The 25,108-nt window shown below is 45.4% G+C and overlaps 1 protein-coding gene across 2 annotated transcripts in view; it reads right to left on the bottom strand.

Annotated features, from left to right (window-relative positions):
* The window catches only part of LOC120943730 (caspase-8-like), a 71,573-nt gene that overhangs the window by 5,893 nt on the left and 40,572 nt on the right, over positions 1–25,108 (bottom strand). For both annotated transcript variants that reach the window (XM_040357213.1, XM_040357214.1), the window contains 3 exons: positions 23,610–23,660; positions 23,477–23,529; positions 13,576–13,684 (listed from right to left, as the gene is read on the bottom strand). In XM_040357213.1, coding sequence (XP_040213147.1) covers positions 13,576–13,684; positions 23,477–23,529; positions 23,610–23,660 — 213 coding nt within the window. The remainder of the gene's footprint in view (positions 1–13,575; positions 13,685–23,476; positions 23,530–23,609; positions 23,661–25,108) is intronic.

Below are 25,108 nucleotides of genomic sequence, written 5' to 3'. Positions count from 1 at the left end.
GAAATTCTAATTTAAGTTACACTGCCTTAAAATTTCTACCTAAGTGCCCGATCCACAAAGCACTTACCTAGAAATTTCTGGCCGTGTAACTTAAATTCCACCGGCGCAAGGCGTTCCTCATTTCATGGGGGCGATTCCCATTTAAATGAGGCGCGCTCCCGCGCCGGCTGCACTGCGCATGCTCGTGACGTCATTTTCCCGACGTGCATAGCGCGAAATTACGTTACGCCGGGCTTTGTGGATTGCGACGGGTCAATAAAGTTGCGTCGGGGAAAAAAAAAAGATACGGCGCGAAAAAAAAAATTCAAATTCGAAAAAAAAAACGCGTCGCTAGACAGAAGGGTCTGCTTTTACATGGTGTACTAACTTTACACCATGTAAAAGCAGCCCTAATTTTGCGTATGCAACTTAATACTTACGGAGAAAAAACGAAGCAGAAAAGCTTTGTGGATCTCCGTAAGTGCTAATTTGCATACCCGAGGCGGATGCGGTACTGCATCCTAAGATCCGGCAGTGTAATTCAATTACACATGCCGGATCTTCTCCCTAACTATGGAAAACTGATTCTGTGGATCAGTTCCATAGTTAGGACCAGGGATACGACGGAGTAACAGCAGTTACTCTGTCGTATCTCTTTTGAGGATTTGGCCCTATGTCACTGCTACTTTTGCAAAGTAATAACTGGGTTCGCAAAGGCATTTAGTTTACACAAAGTGGATTTACGTATTTCATTTGTGGCTATTAAGGGTATATATTGAAAGTTTTTGTGCCCAGAGTTCAGCTTTAAAGGGGTTGTAAAGGTACAATTTTTTTTCCTAAATAGCTTCCTTTACCTTAGTGCAGTCCTCCTTCACTTACCTCATCCTTCCATTTTGCTTTTAAATGTCCTTATTTCTTCTGAGAAATCCTCACTTCCTGTTCTTCTGTCTGTTACTACACACCGTAATGCAAGGCTTTCTCCCTGGTGTGGAGTGTCGTACTCGCCCCCTCCCTTGGAATACAGGAGAGTCAGGACGCTCTCTACGTTGCAGATAGAGAAAGGAGCTGTGTGTTAGTGGGTCTCCTGACTCCACTGTAGTCCAAGGGAGGGGGTGAGCACAACACTCCACACCAGGGAGAAAGCCTTGTATTCCTGTGTGGAGTTACAGACAGAAGAACGGAGGATTTCTCAGAAGAAATAAGGATATTTAAAAGCAAAATCGAAGCATGAGGTAAGTGAAGGAGGACTGCACTAAGGTAAAGGAAGCTATTTAGGGAAAAAAAATTGTACCTTTACAACCCCTTTAAAGCGGATGTGCCACTAAAAAAAAAATATTAAAAGCCAGCAGCTACAAATACTGCAGCTGCTGACTTTTAATATTAGGACACTTACCTGTCCTGGAGTCCAGCGCCGTCCGCAGCAGAGGACGAGCGATTGCTCGTCACTCTGCTGCTCCCCTCGCCATCCTCTGTGAGGGAACCAGGAAGTGAAGCGCTCCGGATTCACTACCTGGTTCCCTACGGCGCATGCGAGAGTTGCGCTGCGCCGCTGATTGGCTCCCGCTGTGCTCTGGGAGCCGAGTGTTCCCAGAGCACAACGGGAGGTGACGTTCTGCCCGCAGAAAACCCAAAACTGTGTGGCCGGAAGTGGGTGCAGATACCTCCCCCCTGAAAGGTGTCAAATGTGACACCGGAGGGGGGGAGGGTTCCGATCAGCGTGAGTTCCACTTTAGGGTGGAGCTCCGCTTTAACCAGTCCATTGACCTTTAGTACTAACAGATTCCTGTAGACAAACCCCAAGTACCTAATAATGTGCCCCTGGTATTTAGCAGTCCTGTGTTATCTAGTTATACAATATAATAACATGGGTTCCATTTTTATCTAGAAAATGTTTTTGAAACCTGAAAAAATTAGTTCTCATAGGAACCAGGACTAGCTTTTAAGAAACTGAAAACCCATGCAAATATAAAGGTTGAGACAAGGGACAGGACTGCTACCTGTGTTCCCTGCACATGGGGCCATTACAGTAATTACTATAAAAATACATGGGAGCCCAGTTAATGGGCCTGTTTGGACAGCAAGGGAAGGTCTAACCACTTGACACAGGAATAACATCACACATTTTAAGGGTTAAGGGGGTTGTAAAGGTACAATTTTTTTCCCTAAATAGCTTCCTTTACCTTAGTGCAGTATATCTGTATAGGGCATCCAGAATTATATTTATTTAACTTGGAAGCAATCTGGCAATAAAAAGCACCCCAGAGGAAGGATGTAAACATGTATACAGCAACACAGACTCTATGTAAAAAAAAAAAATGTACAGAGCTCAGTGCAAATTTTGGAGCCCATCCTATTCCATCCAATTTTGTAGTCCAAAGAGAGATTGCAAATACTGGTTTTAATGCTGGAGTATTGAATTTAAAAATAATACATGTATCACCTTAGCACTGCATTTTTTAACTGTCCAGTGTCCAAGCTTCCTCTACAAACATTCTTCTCTCTGCAGTATTTACAATCCCACCCCAAACATTACATCTATCTCCATTTTAGCACCCCAATCCATTGTTCTGTTCATGTACTTCTCTCTCCTCTATGCTGTCCAAAACTCCCTATTTGCCTGCAATAAGAAATTGTGATGGTGCACTAACACTGGCTATCACAAGATGTTTTGTGATAAATTCAAGTATATCAACAGTAAAAAAGGCAGGACAGACCATATTGGCCCCATAAAGAATTCCCTTTACAGGGGGAATTGGGGGGCTTCAGTAACCAAAACTGCAGTGTTTGTCTTTATGACACATCACAGGAAGCACCCTCATGGCTAACAGAGGACAGAATTAGAAATAGACTTGGGAAAATTAACATCAACCACTTGACCACTGGGCACTTAAACCCCCTTAATAACCAGACCAATTTTCAGCTTTCGGTGCTCTCACATCTTGAATGACAACCTTGTTGTGCTTTTTGTATTTTTCCAGATCTCTGCAGTTAGCCAGTGTGCAGCATCTCTATGCCATAGCTTCCTGTAATAAAGACTGGTCACTGCTGCTCTCTCTCCCCATACAGGGTGACTGGTCTAATGATGGCCCCTTCCTGTAGTTTTCTGCAGGCAGCTTATAGTGGGCACTTGCTGTGCCCCTCCCACCACTTTGCTTTCTGCTGGCTTCGATCGTGAGTGGTGAGTCGGAAGAAGCACCGGAGGGCGACGGGAGGGGGGGACGTCCCCTTTCGCCTCCCGTAAGAATGATCCAGAGGTGGAACAGCCACCATGATTGTTCTTATGGTGTAGAGAGTCGCCGGCTGAAAAAGATGATATCTGAATGATGCCTGTAGCTGCAGGCATCATTCAGATATCCCTGCACAAAGTCAAGGACGTCATATGACGGCGGACAGGAAGTGGTTAAAACGCAGTTTGTTTTCCAGAGTATTTTCCGGGTATTGCAGAGTATTGGTTGGGTATTGCAGAGTATTGTGCGGGGGTATTGCAGAGTATTGTGCGGGGGTATTGCAGAGTATTGTGCGGGGGTATTGCAGAGTACTGGCAGGGGTATTGCAGAGTATTGTGCAGGGGGTATTGCAGAGTATTAAATGACGCCGGTTTGTTTACATGTGATCGCTCCATCATTGGACAGAGCGATCACCATCACCATCGCTCCATCATTGGACGGAGCGATCACGTGGTAAACAGCCGCTATCCACGGCAATTTACCACGATTTCGTGATGCGCCGGGTCCTCTGGACACGGCGGTCATGGACACTCCCGTGTGCGCGCCCCAGGTGGCGCGCGGTAGCGCGATTCAGGAAGGACGTCCCTTCCACAGGTGGTGGTTTCAGCGGGGGGGGATTGATAGTTAAGGAACTGCCTTGTAGACGTATTTTGTCTATGAGGCGGTGATTAACTGGTTAAGAAATCACCGGGACCAGATAGCTTGCATCCGAGGGTACATATAGAACTCAGTCAGGTAATTGCCAGACCATTGTTCCTAATTTTTACTGACAGTCTACTGACCGGAATGGTACGAGCTGATTGGAGAAAAGCCAATGTAGCACCAATATTTAAAAAAGAGACAAAATACATCTCTGGGAATTACGAACCAGTTAGCCTAACAGACAACAGTAAAAACCTGACAGATGTTCTAATCCCCCTCTACTCTATCCAAAACTAAAACAAAAAATATTTGCCTTTAGTTATACTTTTAACTTTTCTAATTTAAATGCATGGCCTCCTCCCCTAAGGCCTGGTCCATATCAATATTCTGATCAATAATATTCACCCTTTGAGCTAAACTGTATTCTTCTCTCTGTCTATTTCTGCAAACTATGTATGTTTGCTATATCTTTACTTCCATGCTTCTGTTGTTCCTCTGCTCCTTCATCTTTTGTTGATATTGACAACAACTCAGGTTTCCAGGACTATCTGCTTCACTACCATAATTTTTTAGTGTTGCCTTGTCCTACTCCTCCGCTCATCTTTGCCTTTATCTTTACTTACCAAGAGCAGTCTGAATTGTTCAATCTGTGTTGCATCCCCTTTTCACAATCAGCCTCTTGGACTCATGAATAAAAGGTTAGGCATTGGGACCTACAAGTCTGCTGCTACCTCACTGACACATACACTGTTCTAGTACACTTCATTCTCATGGAGGCCACTGCTCAGCTTCTCTTTGAAAGCCCCTGCCTGCCATACTGGAGCTAGAATTACCCAAAAATCACACTATTTGGTTTGAAAGAAATCTGTTATCTGGGGTGTGTGATCAGAGTGGGGGGTATCTGGGGGTATAATCAGTGTAGGGGTATCTCAGTGTTTATGATTAGTTTGGGGGGTATCTGGGGTTGCAATCAGGGTAGGGGTATCTGGGGAGGTGTGATCAGGGTGGGGGGGGGGTATATGGGGATATACTATAAGGGAGGTGGGAGTATTTGGGGGGGGGGTGATCTGGGAGTTTCCTTATAGGGGAAACCCAGCCATTGAAAGTTTTAGTTCGCCTCAGCTGCCTGTGGCCAGTGAGGGTAAGCGAGGAATGCATAACCCCACCCCTTATTACACACTGTCGTTTAGTTGGAAGTTTAGCACAGCTCCATTTTCAGTTATGTGCTACGTCCTTCACGTTGTGCCCCATCAGGCGCACTGTGAAGGCGGTGCCAGCTCGTTTTTAGACAGGGAGTAGCAAGAGGATGGTGCAGATGGGTTGGGGGTGGCAAAATGCATCTTCGCCTATGTAGTCAAAAATGCTGCCCTCCCTCTTTCTCTCCTTGTGTAGCTTTGGTCTGAAATGCCCAGCAGTACTGTAACAAATCACCTCCTCCAAGACCATCTACTGTGATAGACAGAACATTGATCCAATCCAGCCAAATTTAATCAGTGTGACTTGTATCATAGGAGCTGTGAGCCGGTCTAGGAGGCGGGACTTTGTTACAGTGACCACCCAGGCGACTTAAATACAAGCTCCGTGACAGCAGGATATTGCCACTCTGTGTGATCCAGGGGCACTGGTAGGTTGAATTTCATGGGCACTGGTAGACTAAATTTGGTGGGCACTGGTAGGCTGCATTTGGTGGGCTTTGATGAGGCTGCATTTGGTGGGCACTGATAAGCTTCATTTTGGTGGGCACTGATAAGGCTGCATTTTGGTGGGCACTGATAAGGCTGCATTTTGGTGGGCACTGATAAGGCTGCATTTGGTGGGCACTGGTAGGCTGAATTTGGTGGGCACTGGTAGGCTGAATTTGGTGGGCACTGGTAGGCTGAATTTGGTGGGATTTGATGAGGCTGCATTTGGTGGGCACTGATAAGGCTGCATTTGGAGGACACTGGTAGGCTGCATTTGGTGGGCAGTGATAAGCTGCATGTGGTGGGCAGTGATAAGCTGCATTTGGTGGGCAGTGATAAGCTGCATTTGGTGGGCAGTGATAAGGCTGCAATGGTAGGCTGTAATTGGTGGGCACTGGTGAGGCTGCATTTATCTCTTGTATCATTTCCGCAGTTTCTGACCATCTCTTGTATTATGTCCGCAGTCACTGACCATCTCCTGTATCATGTCTGCAGTTTCTGACTATCTCTTGTACTATGGCTGCAGTCTCTGACCATCTCCGGTATCATGTCTGCAGTCTCTGACTAAGCTGATTCTTCTTTCGGATCTGGTATAGAGGTTAGGGAATATACCAATGGAGGAATGGAGATATCACCAATTGAGGTGCTTTTTTATTAAACTAAAACCATCACTAGGCCTCGAAATTCTCTTACTACATTTGAGTCCATGTGTGTCCGTATACCAGATGCCAGACATTTGTTGTCACAAATGTACAAATTGGTCCTAGGGGCCCAAAACACAACAATTCCCTATTTTTTTAGGGAATGGGAGGGTGAATTAAACCAAACCTTTTCCACTATGCAAGTTACATTTTTTTTTTTTAATTTAACACATTCTACTTCCATAAATACTCGGATACAAGAAATGTCATACACATTTCTGGCAAGGTGGTATAGGACTTCAGCTAAGATTGCGCAGATGTTCCCGACGGTAGATGCTGGAGAGGGTGTGGCCAAAAGGGTACATTTCTTCACCTTTGGTGGGAATGTCCCAAGATTAAACTGTTTTGGGATGCGATTATCCCATGGGTCAGGAAGTTAAAGGGTCACTAAAGGATTTTTTTTTTTAGCTAAATAGCTTCCTTTACCTTACTGCAGTCCTGGTTTCATGTCCTCATTGTTCATTTTTGCTTTGATGTGGCTGTAATTCCTCTCTGTTCTGGACACTTCCTGGTTGTCTGTTTCCTGATCACCACAGTACTGGGAGATTTCTCACTGTGGTGACTAATCAAGGAGGTTTGATTACTGTTTGTAAAACGAAACTGGATTGGTGCTGAGGGGTTTTAGACAAAGCATCGCTGCCCTCTATTGGCTCTTTGTCTCTGTACATCAGAGAACCAGGAAACAACAGCAAAAACTAAACTAAACTGTAGGTACATTATATGATTGGTTTTTATCTATTTTTAATCACTTTTAAAAGGAATCAGTTAAATATTATGTCTCTATACCCTGTAAACAATCATTTCAGCAAAAAATAATTTTTCCTTTAGTGACCCTTTAACTGCGGAACCCATGGAGGCAACATCACTATATGTCCTATTTCATGGGACTCCAAGATCTATCAAATCATATAGGAACAGCATCACCCCACATCTATTGAATGCAGCTAAATTATAATTCCCAGGTTATGGAAACAGACCCGAGGTCCTACCCTGTTGGAATGGAAGAGAGGTTAATATAATCAGGGAGGTCGAGAAATGGATACATGCAGTCAAGGATAAACAGGACAAATTTAATGAAATATGGGCAGGATGGGAATATTATTCCCCTGAGTTGGGATGAAGAAAAAGCACCATTAGACCAAATGGACATACAGTGCAGAATGTCCTTCATGTCCCTCTGGTCGAGACATATTACTGCCCCTGGGAAGGGAGGGTTTTTTTTTTTTTCCTCTCCTTTTCGATCCCTTCCTTCTCCCCACCCCCTTTCTTTACTCGCTTTTCTTTGGGAGATATATGTGAGTGATGGGGGATAGAATTCATCAATGCCCCCTAAAGGGAAGCTATTAGGGATTAAAAAAGGGGATGGGTAAATAGGGGAGAGATAATAGGTATATGTAGGGTTGAGATTAGGGTAGGGTATGATGAGTTAATAGAAGGGGCAAGATGGCTCTAGAAGGGGAGGGAGGGAGGGAGGGAGGGGGAAACTTCGGGAGGGGAATTTTTTTATTTGTTTGTTTTGTGTGGGTTTGCTTTGAGAGGAAGGGGGGTATTAGATCTCAATGTGATGTTAGTATGTAATGTGATGTTAATGAATATGTGTTAAACTTTAAAAAAGGTAAAAAAATGAATTACAAAAAAATATATATAAGATCGTGGGAGAACCCCAGGGTAACAAAGACTCCTTCTGGGAGCATCTCTGTATTTGAGTCGTTGCTATAGAAACATTTGTACAGGGGAGGAGTTAGTAAGATGACCATGCCCATGTGGGGGGGCACCATAAATATTTTTGCACCCATGTGTCTAACTTTAGGATCGACCCTTGTTTCGTGTCTGCTCTAGCTGCAGTGCACTGTAATGCTGTATACCTTTTCATGTATTTTCTCCCTTCCTTTATGTTAATTTTTCTCAGATTCCATCCATATTCACTTTCCTCTTTATTTTTTCTCCACTACTTCCACCAAATACCTGTTCTCCTTATCAATTTGTTTCCCTTTTATGCATACCCAGCCCATGCCCTCTCTTTCTTCTGCTACTTTTCTTCCTTTTCCTATTGCTTGATTGCTTCTAAATTAAAAGTTCTCCACATTAATTCATAACAGCTAAACTTCCTGGTCTTTTTCCTGCACTTCCATCCAAGCCCGCTTCCTTCCTTGGTTATTTTTCTGAACATACAGTCATGCTTGCTCATCTCCCTGGTTAGTTTTCTTTCCCCAATGCCACTCTCCTCCCTAGACATTATATTCCACTTCCATCCATGGGCGCTCACCTTCTTCATTAATTAATAAATAATAACAATATCTTGGGCTCTTTTATCTGGTTTTGGTCTAGTGCTCCTTTCTGTATTTTTATGATTTTCTTTTTCCTCCTTAGGCCCCGTACACACGGTCGGACCGAACCGATGAGAATGGTCCGACGGACCATTTTCATCGGTTCACCACAGAAGTGGCCTGATGGTCTGATGTGTGTACACACCATCAGTTCAAAATCCGATCGGGTCAGAACGCGGTGACGTAAAACACACGACGTGCTGAAAAAAAATTAAGTTCAATGCTTCCAAGCATGCGTCGACTTGATTCTGAGCATGCGCGGGTTTTGAACCGATGCTTTTCTGTACTAACCATCGGTTTGGTCCGATCGGGCAGCGGTCCATCGGTTCGATTTTGAAGCATGTTTTAAAATTTTGGACCGAAGGAAAACAGACCGATGGCCTATACACACGGTCGGTTTGGTCCGATGAAACTGAACTTCGGTTCATTCTCATCGGTTCGGTCCGACCGTGTGTACGGGGCCTGAGTCTTTACTCCACTTCCATCCATTACCACTCTCCTGACGTAATTCTTCTATGGCCATTTTCCTCCACTTTCACCCAAGCCTTCTTTTTAATCATGATAATCTTCTCAACATTGTACTTTGACCCATGGCCACTTTCTTCATTCCTCGTTGGTCACTTCCTTCCTTAGATACCCACCCTTCTCCCTGGTACCTTTCCTTATTTTCACTCAAGCCAACTTTTGCTCCTGGTAATGCTACCATTTCTGTTCTATTTCCCTTTTTGGTCATTTTCTCCACTGCATGTCTGATTGCTGCTCGTCTCTTCTTTCAGATTCCTTTTCTCCACTTTTCTTCAATGGCATTTACTTGTTCTTCATAATCATTTTCCCAAACATCAATTAATGACCAGAAGATAGTCAGATTTTGTTATGTTTACCTGGGGTACCTCCCCTAAGAAGGCCTTGCAGCAGACATTGTCCCATTGACCAGCTTGACCTTTCACAGCTATCACTATTGCTGACTGACCAAAGATAAGGCTCAACGTGGCCTTGACAGAAGAGCTTCCACTTTTTTTTATGGAGGCCCTGGAACTATTCTGTATCATTGGTAACACCACTTAAGCATCAAACATGTGTGGTCAGCTGTCCTAAATTGTAAAGGCTTGGTAACCTGTTTAATCTCCTCAATGGCCCAGAGTCTGCACATTATGATGGCGGGGCACATTGAAACATGCCATGTGACATAAGCCAGCAGATCTCTACTACAAAAAAAGCAATATAGCTATTTACCAGTCAATGCCAATGAAGTACCCCCATGGAGACACTTGATAGGTGCCAGGAAGACATACTGACACACATCCTGCCATGACTACCTCAGGGCAAGGAGCCAAAATCTAACACAACTCATAACTACAAAACAGCGAGTACACACCTCACCATTTAATGTACCTATGCAGATAAAGGCACTAAAACTATAAGTAGCAGTTCTACTCCAGCCTCTACTGTAATTGCTAATGAATGTATAAGATTCATTTAGTGTTCACTAATAATAAGGGTGTAGAGAAAACTTCTGGTACCTACAAAAATGCAGACTAGTACCCCACAGCCTTTCTAGCAATAAAAGCCCCTGCCTGGTCTACCTCTTCGGCCCCGTACTCACGACCAAACATGTCTGCTGAAACTGGTCCGCAGGCCATTTTTAGCAGACATGTTTGGTCGTGTGTGGGCGCGAGCGGGCCGAATTCCAGCAAACATTTGCCCGCCGGGCCTTTTCCCAGCGGACAAATATTCCTGGACTTGTTTTAAAACAGTCCGCTGGAATCCTGCCCGCTCGGACATGTACGGTCGTCAGTACAGACCTACCGTACATGTCCAGGCGCCCGCCGTCCCTCGCATGCGTCGAATGACTTCGACGCATGCGTGGAAGCATTTTAAAGGCGGCCCGCCCACGTCGCTGCGTCATTGTCGCGGCGACACCGCGTCATCGACGCGGCGACACCGCGGACACGCCCCGCGTATTGTTTACGCGCGGACTTCTGTACGATGGTCTGTACAACCATCGTACAGAAGCCCTCTGGCAGACATGTATGGTGAAAACGGTCCGACGGACCGCTTTCACCATACATGTTTGGTCGTGAGTACCCGGCCTTAGTGTGAATGTATGCCAAGGCCCCATTCATTTTAGTGGACAGTCTGTACTCATGGTGGCCCTAAAGTGGTCTAGCAGAGTACATCCTACCCATAGGAATGAAGAATATTACTAAGAAGTCTATGTGATACTGGTGAGGCTTATGCAGATATGACATTAAGCTCCACAACAAATCAATAACCAATTTAATAAACAGCCAGAAACTGCTGCCTGATGTGGCCAGTAGCACAAAAAGTAACTCCACTGTATTTAATAAGTACAGGTGAAACTCGAAAAATTTGAATATCGTGCAAAAGTTTATTTATTTTACTAATGCAACTTAAAAGGTAAAACTAATGTAGCACCCCCTTACTTTCAGTATGGGCACTACGCTAAGGTTAATGGGGAATAGGAGAGTTACTTTACTCCTATTCACAATTTATTTAAATTGGACCTCTGTCATTCCAGAAATGTCCACTGGGTCAGTCTGTACTCCAGGGATGTGATACCATCCCTGGCCAGCAGTTGGCACCAGAGGGGTTCTGGCAGAGCAACTTTACCCAGCAGCCAATTAGAGGAGTTTTCCCTTGCGGGGCATGCTGGGGAGGGGTATATCTGTGACAGGTGTCATGTGCTAAAAAGTCTTCACGGGGTCCCGGTTCCAGGTGTGGCATCCACCTTCAGGCTGCGCGCATCCATGGACCCCGCCGGCGCGGCCAACCTGGCCAAAATTGCAGGCTATACAGAATCTCATCCGGAGGTAAAAGGGGACTCAAGTGACTTACTGGATTCCCGATCCTATTGAGAAGATCCCAGGCTGGATGCCGTTCGATTGGGGGGTCGGCTTGAGGAGAACCCGGAGGCAGGTTGTCCAACAGGGCTTGAACGAACCAATCGGGGATCTGGTGACCAGAAGCGATTTGGCACCACCAACTGGTGGTATATGTGCGCTTCACAAACAAATAGTAATAAATAAATAAACGCTGACAGGTATGCTTTGCTGTCATCCAGTGACCTATGCAGAAATCTACTGGGAGGATTTGCTCCATTCATTCATTCAGCTCACTTAAAGTAATTGGCCTGTGGCAGAGGCCCTAGAGCCAGGTCTGTAAGAGAGATCTATTCCTCCCAGAAATCCAAAGTGACACTTCGGCTGCCAGGCTTGTGGGAGGGGTCTGTCCGGGGGCACTTCACCCACTCCAGCTTGAGTGGCAACGAATCGCAAATTGATACTACACAGAGCAGGACTGCTCTGTTCATATCCAGGCCTGATATCGCAAGGTTCCCTTCTCTTTGATCAACCTTTCCTTTCCTAATTGATGTTGATGTTGGCTGTGTTTGGCCTGGAAATAAAGCATTGGAAAACCTTTATTCACTGTCTGGACCTTCGCTCACTACTTTGTTTCTACAATTGCACCCCTGGGCCACATCAAGGTAACTTAATATGCCGATCCCAACAACAAATCAGCGGCTCCTGCGGGGGTAGCGCTACACTAATATATGAGATAGACTCATAACATGCAAAGCAAGATAGTTCAAGCCGTGATTTGTCATAATTGTGATGAATGATTATGGCTTACAGCTCATGAAAACCCCAGATCCACAATCTCAGAAAATTTGAATATTACATGCAATCAATAAAACAAGGATTGTACATAGAACAATATCGGACCTCTGAAAAGTAGAAGCATACATATGTACTCAGTACTTGGTTTTGGCCCCTTTTGCAGCAATTACTACCTCAATGCGGTGTGGCATGGGAGCCATCAGCCTGTGGCACTGCTGAGGTGTTATGGAAGACCAGGATGCTTCAATAGCGGCCTTCAGCTCTTCTGCATTGTTCGGTCTCATCTTTCTCTTGGCAATGCCCCATAGATTCTCTATGGGGTTCGGGTCAGACGAGTTTGCTGGCCAATCAAGCACAGTAATCCCACGGTCATTGAACCAGGATTTGGTGCTTTTGGCAGTGTGGGCAGGTGCCAAGTCCTGCTGGAAAATGAAGTCAGCATCCCTACAGAGCTCGTGGAAGGAAGCATGAAGTGCTCCAAAATCTCCTGGTAGACGACTGCGTTGACCCTGGGCTTAATGAAGCACAGTGGACCAACACTCATTTGAGTTTCACCTGTAAGCTGCAGAACATTTTTTAGCTGCCAGCTCTTGATTTCATCAGTGTCCTCCATGTAATATGGCAAAATTAGGTTTTAGGGGTTATGGGGAGTTATAAATAACTAAAGTTGTAATAATTTTTTACTTTGTACACTATTTTCCTTTTTTTTAAATCAGATTCTAAGGTGTGCCCCACAGCCTCCACAATCATTCAGTCATTAAGGTCAATTTACTAATAGGTGCATAATTGTTATCTTTGTGTGAAATTGTTTTTTACCCATTGTAAACCTTTATTCTCATGATTATGATGTTTTTTTCTTGAAAAAGAAGGAAGGCATCACCTAACACCTCAAAGGCTAGTGATATTTTAACATAAGACACACAGAAAATGTTTTGCATTCTATTTATGCAAAATAGAACATAAGGCTGGGTTCACACTATTGCGGCATGTGGCTCACAACTGGGGTCCGGTGCGTTTCCATGTTCACCATTTCAAGTCCAATTTCAGCCTTTAATTTTTGGGCTGAATTCGGACCTGGAGAGCACCAAAAGATGCACAGGACCCCTGTGCAAAGCCTTAGCGGAGATGTGTGAACTGGCTCCATAGAGAACGGGTCACAATCTCCTACCATGCAAATTGAATGCAAAGAAAATATGCATACAATTTGCATTGGTGTGAATCCAGCTTAAATCTACAATACAGCATGCAAGCGGTGCATTCAGCTCATTTACTGCATGTGTTAAAACCATTACAGAATGGTAAACATCGTTTTTGATTTATTTTAAAACTTGGCATTAAATACATGGTTATAAAAACTCTGCATGATTGTTTATTTTTACCAGCATCTTTATCTGTTCCAATCCTCTTCACACCGTTTTCAAAATCTTCATTATTCAGAATCACACACCAGCCGTGTGGTTCTTTGTCCAGGTTGTAATGTTCCAGATTCTGCAACAATAATAATGACAGTGGTTAGTTATATTCCAAAAAGAATGTGATTTATAGAAAACTATGTTTATTTCACAGATGCGTTTATGGTTTATTTCTTGAATTGCTAACAAGCTTTATAAAAAAGTAAACAAAAGATACTAACAGGGGGGGGCATGGCTACCGGGCTTCTGCATGGACGTCTAGGCAGAGAGCTCCGTGACAATTGTAGGGGATTTGACATACCGAGGCACTGAAATCGGCCCCAACCTACCTGGATCGCTCCTCCGGACCAACTAGAATCCCTGGATGGCCCGCAAACGCAAAACGGCTCCTCAGGTACAGAAGCTCTCCCACTTCTTTCCCCCGACGCCCCGCGGCCTACTCCAAGATGGCGCCGGCGGCGCCTCACCGTCCTCCTCCAGCGGCTCCAGCTCAGCCCCAGCAAGCCCCAATCCGATGCCGGGAGAGGCGCATAGGTCCCCTGAGGCCTCCACACCGCTGGTGCGCAGCCCAGCTTTCCCCTGAATGTTCCGGCGCGAAGGCAATTACTCTGCAGAACTCATTGAATGACACTAGAGAGCTGGCGGTGCCCATTAACTCCTTCCCCACTGCTGACAAACCACTATCTGACACCATGTTGAGGGACATGCTGGTGTCCCTTCGCAGCTCCCTCCACGCTGATATGATGGAGTGCATGAGGGGTTTTAAAAATGATGTTCAGGAGCTGGGGGGCAGAGTGGATCATGTAGAGCAGAAGATGGGGGATTTTGCCTCCTCTTACAATTCACTGGTGGATGCCCATAACGACCAGGAGGATGAACTGGCATGGCTCAAAGCAAAGGTCTCGGACCTGGAGGACAGGTCCAGGAGGAACAACGTCAAGATTCGTGGTGTCCCTGAATCTGTCCTCCCTCACCAATTGCAGCAATATGCTCAAGACCTCACGAGATTGCTCGTTCCTGAATTGTCGGATGCAGATCTGGCTATTGACAGAATACACCGCCTGCCTAAGCCATCGCACCTCCCTGATAGCATCCCCAGGGATGTTCTAATGCGGGTGCATTTCTTCCAAATAAAGGAGCGTTTCATGATGTCCTTCAGGAAGAACAAGAACCCTCTTGCTCAGTACGAATCTATTCAACTATTTGCAGACCTTTTCCAATACACAATGCAGAGACGCAGGGCCCTTCTGCCAGTCACTAAGGCACTACGCAACCATGACATTGTGTACAGATGGGGCTATCCGGCCAAACTCACTGTCACGAGAGACAACCACTCCTCCGTGGTCAATAACCTCACAGAGGGCCTGGCCCTCCTTCGTTCCTGGGACATTGTGCTGGTGCAGGGGTAGGGTGACCCGCCCTCGGCCTCTAAAGTTGCTACTCAGGATTCGTGGCACACGGTGTCCCACAAGAAAAAGGGCAAGAAATGACCCTCCTAAGTTCCTTGGTTACGACTACAACATCGTACTACCTACTGCCCTACTGACATTGATGTTTCCCCCTCCGTGTTAAATGAGCAGTACTCCTGCTCCCAGATTCTCCATAGGATCTCCCTTTTTATTACTCGAGTTGGTTCTGATCGAACTGTTTTGTTGTCTAAAGACCACTAACCCATGTGGCGTTGTTTTTTTTTCTTTTTTTGCTCTTCTCTCTTTGTTTTTCCTTATCCCCTGTCAAGAGATGGACTGCACCCCATGGACCAGGATATGTCGAGGCCTCCACTTCCGGAAACGACGCCTTGGATTCCATCTTTGCTACGCCAGCTTCTTCAACCTGAGGTACTGTTACATCATCACCCCACATTGCCATGGTGCTTAACGTAGTTTCCTTTAATGTGCACGGGTTAAATCACCCTGCTAAGAGAGGGGCACTGTGGAAGGAGGCTCAGAAACTACAGGCGGACATCTTGTGTGTACAGGAATCCCACTTTCTCTCCTCCAATCCCCCTTGCTTCAAGCATAAGAACTACCCCCATCTGTTTTCTGCTTCCGCCCCTAACAAGAAGCATAGAGGGGTTATCACGATCATTAGAGACTCTGTGTCGTTCAAACTAGGGGAAGTGATTTCTGACCCGGCGGGTAGATTTGTGATCCTTGTGGGAGAATTTAATAATCGCACTTATACAATTGTGAACCTTTATGCCCCGAATGCCAATCAGGTCAGGTTTGTCAACAAGGTCTTTAAGAAACTACTTGCTGTTAAGAAAGGTAATGTTATTATATGTGGTGACTATAACATGACGGTTGACTACAGTGTTGACACTACCTCTAAATCCAAACGCCCTCTCCCTTCTCTACACCCTGCTCTTATCAGAGAGGATTACTATGATGTTTGGAGGTTTCAGCACTCTAGTGAACGGGACTACTCCTTCCATTTGACCAGGCACAATTCTTACTCCTGTATTGACATGGTACTTGTTGATAAGGCTCTGCTTCGGGCGGTCACCTCCTCCACCATCCACGATATCTCGTGGTCAGACCACGCACCTGTCTCCATTTCGCTGGTGGAGGAGATGACCCCCAGCCCTGCTTACATATGGAGGGCCAATGCCGGGGTATTTCAAACACAGGCTCAGGTGAATACCATAACCAAACATGTAAAATAATTCTTTGAGTTGAATGAAGGTTTGGTATCTGACCCGGCGGTCTTGTGGTGCGCCCACAAGGCCTTCATTAGGGGCATTCTACTCCAAATTAGCTCACGACTAAAACGCCAGAGAACTCTGAAGATAGACCTTCTCCTGAAGGAAATCAGATCTCTGGAAGTGCAAAATAAGGCCTCGCCAGCTCTAGATCTGTCAAACAAATTGGTCAGTCTTAGATGTGATCTTTGGCGACTACTCTTAGAATCCCACAGCAAATTTGTTAACGCCCTGAAGCTAACGTACTACTCCTAAGGAAACAAGGCTGGCAAATTTTTGGCACGTCGCCTGAAAGACCAGAGAACTCGTACGAACATTCCCTTCATTCGCAGCCCAACTAACAATAGCAAGTTGTACGACCCGAGAGACATTGCCAACTCTTTCACAGATTACTACTCTGCCCTGTACAACATAAAAGAAGATAGCAACACCCCGCAGCCCTCAGATCAAGACATACAACATTTTTTGGCTGATGTATCCCTCCCTGCCCTGTCACCTACACAACTAAATGCCTTAAATGCCCCCATCACAGTTGCGGAGATCCAGAAAATAATATCTAAGATGCCCCTAGGTAAATCCCCCACCCCTGATTGCCTGCCAAACGACTATTACAGAACGTTTGGTGGGATCCTTGCCCCTTCACTGTGCTCAGTGTTTTCTCAGGCCATGTCCTCTGCAAGTTTCCCTCCTGAGATGCTTTCTGCCTATATTGTCACAATCCCCAAACCTGGTAAACCTCTGGATGTTCCCTCTAACTTTTGCCCCATCTCACTTTTAAATACAGATGTTAAGCTATATGCCAAAATTCTAGCCCAGAGACTTCTGACTGTTATACCATCCTTAGTTAATCCTGACCAATCCGGCTTTACTGCGGGCAGACAGGCATCAGACGCCACCCGTAGGATTATTGGAGTGGTGCAACATGCTTGGGCCTCTCGGACGCCTTCTCTGCTCCTCTCTTTGGATGCGGAGAAGGCGTTCGACAGGGTCCACTGGACATATATGTCCCATGCCCTAACTAAATTTGGGTTCCATGGCCCTATTAGGTCAGCTATTCTGGCCCTCTACTCGCACCCCTCAGCCCAGGTCTTTACCTCCAATTCTCACGACCCTTTCATATATCAAACGGGACGCGTCAGGGGTGCCCCCTCTCACCCTCAATATTCAACCTCCTGATCGAACCACTGGCCGAAAAGATTAGAGCCCATCCCCACATCACGGGTTTCTCTATCCACGGTACATCCCATAAAATTAATTTGTTTGCCGATGATATCATTTTGTCCATAACATCCCCGACCACTTCGCTCCCCCACGTCCAGGAGGTTCTACACTCCTTCAGCAATATCTCCTACTATAAAGTGAACTCCTCCAAGTCAACTATTCTGCCAATGCACCTCCCAACCCCTGCCCAGGTTTATTTGGAAGGAGCATTCCCCTATTCGTGGGCTAAGAAAAGCATATCATACCTAGGTCTCCAGATCACAGCAGACCCTTATGGACGGGCTGATGCCAACTACCCAGTGCTAATAGCAAAACTCACTAAGGAGTCGTTGCGCCTATCCAAAGTAGACCTCTCCTGGGCTGGTCGTCTTGCCTCCTTTAAGATGCTGCTACTTCCCCAGATCCTGTACATTTTTCGCACACTCCCTATTCCTCTGAAACCCCTACATCTCCAATCATTGAATTCCATCCTTAGGTCCCATGTTTGGAGCTCGCGTAAACCCAGGTGCTCAAAGCTACTGTTGACTAGACATAGATCTGCGGGTGGTATGGGTCTCACGGACATAAGGGACTACTACCGCGCTCCCCTTCTAAACCAACTTAAGTTGTGGTTTACAGATCCCCCGGTGGCCCCCTGGTGTAGTATTGAAAGATATTTGAGCCCCACTAAGGACTTGATCTCCCTGCTATACCTGGACAGGATGAGACCTTTTCCTTTGCACCAGCTGCCCTTGTCTCTTAGGGCCTCTTTGGAGGCCTGGAGGGACCTTGGCAACATTTCTGATCCCCGTGATGTGTTGGTGGAGATACCAGTTCCTATTGAGTCCTTGGAGAATGCCATTCCCAATGTCAGCCTTAGGAGCTGGAGAGACAGGGGTATTACTCATGTCTCAGTCTCACCTTTTAAGTGCAAGCCATATTTCCACTTTCCAGTCCCTTCAAGCTACATACAACCTCACTCAGGCAGATGTGTATAAGTTCCGCCAAGTATCACACTTCCTTAAATCTGTCATTGAGTGTAGGGTATTCCTCCCTGACCAGGTCTGGAAGTTCTACATGTCTACTAGCCCCTCCACCAAGGGGATCCCCCTTTTCTACAGTCTTCTTCAGCACAGACGCTCCTTTGTCAAATCCCCCCCGTTCCTGAAATGGGAAGAGGACTTGGGTAACACCTTTACAGAGCTTCAGTGGCAAGTTGCTCTCAACTCTGTATATAAGGCCTCCAAATGTACTAACCACTGGGAACTTGCCCAGAAGATTATCCTAAGATGGTACCTTACGCCATACAGGATGTCAAAGTTCTCTCAAGACAACTCCCCTCTGTGCTGGAGGGACTGTGGGGAGGTGGGTAACATTATGCATGTCTTCTGGAAGTGCAAACGCTTAACAAGCTTCTGGAATAGTGTGTTCAGGTGTATATCCTCTATTACGGGAGTTCTTACTCGGTCAGGACCCGCGTTGGCCCTGCTAGGTTTGAACATCGACTCATTCCCCCCCAGTTCCGTACTGTAGTGACTCATTTGTTACTAGCGGCGAGATCACTAATCACTCGGAATTGGAAGTCAAACACAGTTCCGAGTCTCTCCGATGTAATCACTTTCACTCGTAATAATTATGTATATGAATCCCAAATAGCCTCGAGAGCTGGTCAGAGGAGAAGCTTTGATAAAAAATGGCAGGTCTGGAGTGAATGGGATAGAGTGTGAACTTACCTTTGGTACATTGTTTTCTTGATGATAGCGTAAAGCTGGCAGAGGTTCCCGTCATGCCCTGATATGACTACGACTCCGTATATTACTTATTACTCGTGGTCCATCTCGCCCTCGTTTTGTTCCCACCCCTTTTATTCTGATCCATTTTTATTTTATTTTATTTTATTTTATTATTTGCTGCTCACTCCTCCCTGTTGCAAGTCGTTTACTGGTATTATGTTCCCTTCCTTGCCTGTAGTTGACGGAGTCTGCAGGGCTGTCTATTAGAAGTAGTTGCATTACGCCAGTCAGTATAATAAGTCTTACTATGTAACCTGTTTTATCTATGTTGTGGCGGAAATGTGGACCCACTCTTTTGTCAAACACTCATGATATGTTCCTGTTTTCTCTGTGGACTTATGACTTATGACTTCTTTTTTTTTTGTATGTTTGTAAAAAATAGAAACTTTTCAATAAAAATTTAATTGGAAAAAAAAAAAAAAAGATACTAACAGGTATAAAGTGTTGGCATATACAGTATCTCACAAAAGTGAGTACACCCCTCACATTTTTGTGTGTATATATATATATATATATATATATATATATATATATATATATATATATATATATATATATATATATCTCTTTTCATGTGACAACACTGAAGAAATGACACTTTGCTACAATGTAAAGTAGTACAACCCCTGGCACTGGTGCCGCAAGCGACACACAAAGCCTCTTTTGCCGGCACTCAACTCCCTCCCCATCAGCAGCGCAGGGAAGTGTCGAGGTAGCTAGTGCATTGTTGGTTCACTTACCTTTTCCTTCAATTTCCCTTCTAAATGATTTTTTTCTTTGTCTGAATTTCTCACTTCCTCCTCAGTAAGCTTGCCCCCATCATCCGAGCCGTTCCGGCTGGGGGTTAGTCAGCGTGCTCGCCCCCCTCCCTTGAGACTACATCCCTGTGGGGAGACGCTGTGTTGGGATGTAGTCCCAAGGGAGGGGGCGAGCACGTTGACTAACCCCCAGCCAGAACGGCTCGGATGATGGGGGCAAGATTACTGAGGAGGAACAGGAAGTGAGAAATTCAGAGAAAGAAAAAAAACATTTAGAAGGGAAATTGAAGGAAAAGGTAAGTGAACCAACAATGCACTAGCTTAAAGGGGTTGTAAAGGTAAAAGTTTTTTTACCTTAATGCATCCTATAGTCCTAAGGTAAAAAAACATCTGACAGCACCACCCCCCCCGAGCCCCCGTTTTACTTACCTCACCCCTCGAAAGTCCCGGGCGCGTGCTTGTCATCCTGTTCGGTTCCCAGCCTGGCCGTTCATTGGCTAGGCTGGGTGGATTGATAGCAGCGCAGCCATTGGCTGGCGCTGCTGTCAATCACAGCGGATGACGCGGAGCGCCGGGGGGGGGGCGGGGCCGAGTGATACAGTCGGCGGCTATGGCCGGCCATGTATCACGGGAGCGCGCTCGCAAAAGTTTTCCACCATGCAAGGGAGCTCGCATGAAGGTAGAAAGGTTTTGCGAGTAGGAGCAGAGACAGCCGCAGAGGGACCGAGAAGACACAGATTGGGGCCACTCTGTGCAAAACGAACTGCACAGTGGGGGGTAAGTATAACATGTTTGTTATTTTTAAACAAAAAAAATCCTGCCTTTAGTGTTCCTTTAAAGGAACTTATTTAGAAAATAAAAAACAAACCTTTACAACCCCTTTAAGATAAAGGACTCAGCTTGGCTGGTGTGTGTAACCTGGAAATATGATTCATTCCGGCTTCTAAAGTTGTATCTCCTAGTGGTATATTGTGCCTTCATGTTTGTTGAAGTGGGGTTATGGCCACCCCTCTTGGGTCAGTGTTTGCCATGCAAACCAGAGTTGATAACTGTGCCTGATGTGGTTAGGCAAAAGTTGTCAGATGTTGCATTTTCTGTCAGTAAATCACTGTTGGGTGTCCATACTCTTTGTCTAGCAGTGGTAGAGTTATTGCAACCAAAGCGTTGTGGCCGATGTATAGGGATATCAATTCCCATAAGCCAGGGATAAACAGGACCTTTAGGCCAGGTTCACACCTATGCGAATTGAGTGCGGTTTAAACCGCATCTAATTCGCAGGACATTTCAAAATACATTGTTTTCAATGAGGCTGGTTCACATATGTGCGATGCATCCGCACTGCGTATTGCCTCCAAACCGCATGCGGTTTTTATGTCTTGCGGTGCGGCTCAGGTGCGAATTCAGTCCCATTATCTTCTATGGGTACGCATCTAATTCGCACATGTGTTCAGTTCTCTGCAGGAGTTTCTCTCATTCAGCTCAATACAATTCTCCCCCACTCTCCTCTCACCCGGAAGTTCTCCCAGGTCTCCAAATTCGCACCTGATCTGCAGCTAAACCGCAGTTGATCTGCAGAACACCCTCTAGAGAAATCTGCAACGACAACGCAGCTCAAAAAAGCAACGCACTAGTGTGATTCCGGCCTAACTGTAATCAAGACAAAATTGTTTTCATTTTTCTCTTCTTTAAGGGGGAACTGCAGTCTGCTCACATATTATATTATATATACTGTGATTCTTATTTGCCAAATATGCTGGAGAAATCTTTGTCCATTAAGTCTGGCTGCATCTATTTGAACTGTGGGCAGCTGAAGCTGCTGCCTGTTCACTTCCTGGTTTTACACAGACACACAGAGGCATACCTCCAGCTCTGCAGCCCTACAGCTCTCATTGACCCTCTTACGACTTATCCCCCCTCCCTTTCTGGCAAATTCTCCCCAGGGTGAGAGACAGAGCTGTGCATGATGTCATAAGCCTAGGCTAATTACCAGACAAGAAAGAGGAAGTGGGCTGTATAAGGTATTTACTGGCAGAATTTTTTTTTTACTATCCAAAGTTAAAACAACAAGGACAGAAGATTTAATAAATGGAAAGATGAAAAAATTACTGAAGGTCAGTTTTAATCATATCTGTATAGGCCTTTCAGATTCAATTCAAATTGGATGTTGTGAATGACTTTGCCCTTGAATGAAAGCACAAGTGCATATTGGTCATTCTGACTATTTATACTGTGCTCATGTATTAGCTTGTGTCTGCCACAGGGTTCTTGTCTGCCTAAGGCAGAGGTCTCCAACCTTTCAAAACAAAGGGCCAGTTTACTGCCATTCAAACTATAGGGGGCTAGGGTGCCCACGTGTCCCGGATTGCCTGGGACTGTCCCGCAATTGACATGTCTGTCCCGGGTCCCGGGCACCTTCATTCTGGGACAATACAATGTCCCGGAATGAAATAGAGGACACAGCCACCCCTTACTAACTAATAACTACATTTCCGTAACTGATTGCTAGGGCCAGCACTGCCTGGCGTCTTGCAACCAGTGACAATTTACTCTCAGACAGTGAGATCGGGAGCGAGGCCTGCGCCTAGTGCAGCACTGCTGTCCCCACCCACCTCGGCACCTCCTTCTCTGGCACCCAGCGGCAAGCAGCAGGGACTGGTGTGATCTTCACTCTCCAGATAGTGACGCCACTCCTTTCCTTCTATGCACGTGGCTCATGCAGAGGGAGTGACAGCAGCACTGCATCTGGAGGCAGGCTATGGGTGGCAAGCGGCACTGCATCTGTTGGCAAAAGGCACATTCACCTGACAAATAACCCACCGCCAAATTCCCCATCAACCCCCGAGACTACCTCCCCCCCCTCATTTTTTGGGGGGGAAGGTGAGAGAGGGGGTGTGTCCCTGAATGGCAGTTTGGAAATGTGGTCACCCTATAGGGGGCCAGACTGTGGCCAGTTGGAGTAGAAAATGCCCTGGGATCGGTAAACAACGCCATGGTGGTCAGTGGGAATAAAAAAAATTACATCATTGGTGTCAGTGAAAGGAATAGCGCCACATAATTGTTGTCAGTGAGAAAATTATTTCCACATCCCTGGTGTCAGTGGAAGAAGTAGTAACCCATCATTGCTGTCAGTGGGAGGAATAGTTCCTCAAGGGCCAGATTAGGGCAAGCAAAGGGCCACATCTGGCATGCGGGTCGCAGTTTGGAGACCCCTGGCCTAAGGGGCTGTGTGATACTGTATGGCCCTGAAATGTCAGTGTTTATGCTACATACTGTAACTAAAGTTACAACTTGTATTGCTAATATTAGTGTGCTGGCATCTGTTTAGTTTTATATCTGTCAGCAATGGTTAAAATGACAGAATCACTTTAAACAATATATTAATATAAATATTATTTATTATGTAAAATTTGTCTTACTTTGCCTCTTCCAGAATCAGCTTTCAGCTCCTCTGGCTGATTATTTGGATTCTCTAAGAGAAAGTAAAATAAATACAGGACTTAACAATAAATCTGATTACAATAGTATTGATTTTTTTAAATGTATCCATACCTTGGATTGGTATCTTCTCCTGTGTGGAATCAAGGTATTTTGCTTGTCTGCCTGTAAAAAACAATACACCCGAGGTCATTTATACTATAAAAATACTTACACTTGCAGAGAAACATAACTTGTGTGCCTTAACCAATTCAATACTGGGCATTTTCACCCCCTTCCTGCCCAGGCCAATTTTCAGCTTTCAGCGCTGTCACGCTTTGAATGACAATTGCGCGGGCATGCGACGTGGCTCCCAAACAAAATGTATGTCCTTTTTTTCCCACAAATAGAGCTTTCTTTTGGTGGTATTTGATCATCTCTGCGGTTTTTATTTTTTGCGCTATGAACAAAAAAAAAATACTGCCAATTTTGAAAAAAACACAATATTTGCTATAATAAATATCCCAATTTAAAAAAAATAAAATAAAAGTTTTTTCCTCAGTTTAGGCTGATATGTATTCTACATGTTTTTGGTAAAAAAAAAAAAAAAAAAAAAATCGCAATAAGTGTATAGTGATTGGTTTCTGCAAAAGTTATAGCACCTACAAAATAGGGGATAGATTTATAACTTATTTTATTTTGTTGCTAGTATTGGCGGTTATCTGCGATTTTTGTCAGGACTGAGATATTGCGGTGGACAGATCGGACACTTTTGGCACTATTTTGGGACCATTCACATTTATACAGTGAACAGTACTATAAATATGCACTGTTTACTGTATAAATGTAACTGGCAGGGAAGGGGTTAACACTAGGGGGCGATCAAGGGGTTAAATGTGTTCCCTGGGAGTGATTCTTACTGTGGGGGTAGGGGACACACCATCGGTCTCCTCTCCCTGACAGGACATGGATCTCTGCGTTTACACTATGAGATCCACGTCCCTGGCTCTGTAAATGCAGATTGCGGGTACTTGGCGGACATCTCGGCCACTAGGCACGTGCATCGGCAATCGCGTGACGCGGCGGGCACAGATTTTCCCCAATGCGCGGCAGCGTGCAGGGAACTAGTAAACATAAGGACGTCCAGGGACGCCCTCCCGGCAATTGAGCGCCACGCTGTAGACGTCTTTTGTCTATAGCGCGGGTGCGAAGTGGTTAAAGTTAAACTCTGGGTTCAAAACAAAAATACTTTTGCAGTGGGCAGCCCCTGCTATGTCTGGGAGTAGACGAATAAAGTGCAATTCTCACCTTACTCCTCGCTCTGCCAGGTTTCCAGCATTTACCTCTATTACCCAATGCTCCAGGTTGTGGGTGGGCTCTCACTGTCATATACAATGCAGAACTATTGATCCTGCATTGTATGTGATGATGTCACAATGCAGTCCCCAGCCAGAGCAACTTAGAGAAAAGGTTTCCATGGATTGGTCGCACAGCATGGAGGAAGCCTACCAGAGCGAGGAATAAGGTAAGTATTACCTCTATCCCTGGACCTAAAGTGGTTCTTCAGTCCTCTATTAAAAAATGTAAAGTCAGCAGCTATAAATACTATAGCTGCTGACTTTTAATAATTAGAC

The sequence above is a fragment of the Rana temporaria genome, chromosome 6 (assembly GCF_905171775.1).
Source record: "Rana temporaria chromosome 6, aRanTem1.1, whole genome shotgun sequence".
Lineage (NCBI taxonomy): Eukaryota > Metazoa > Chordata > Amphibia > Anura > Ranidae > Rana > Rana temporaria.
Note: the sequence above shows the minus strand (reverse complement) of the source record. Positions and strands in the feature narration are given on the sequence as shown.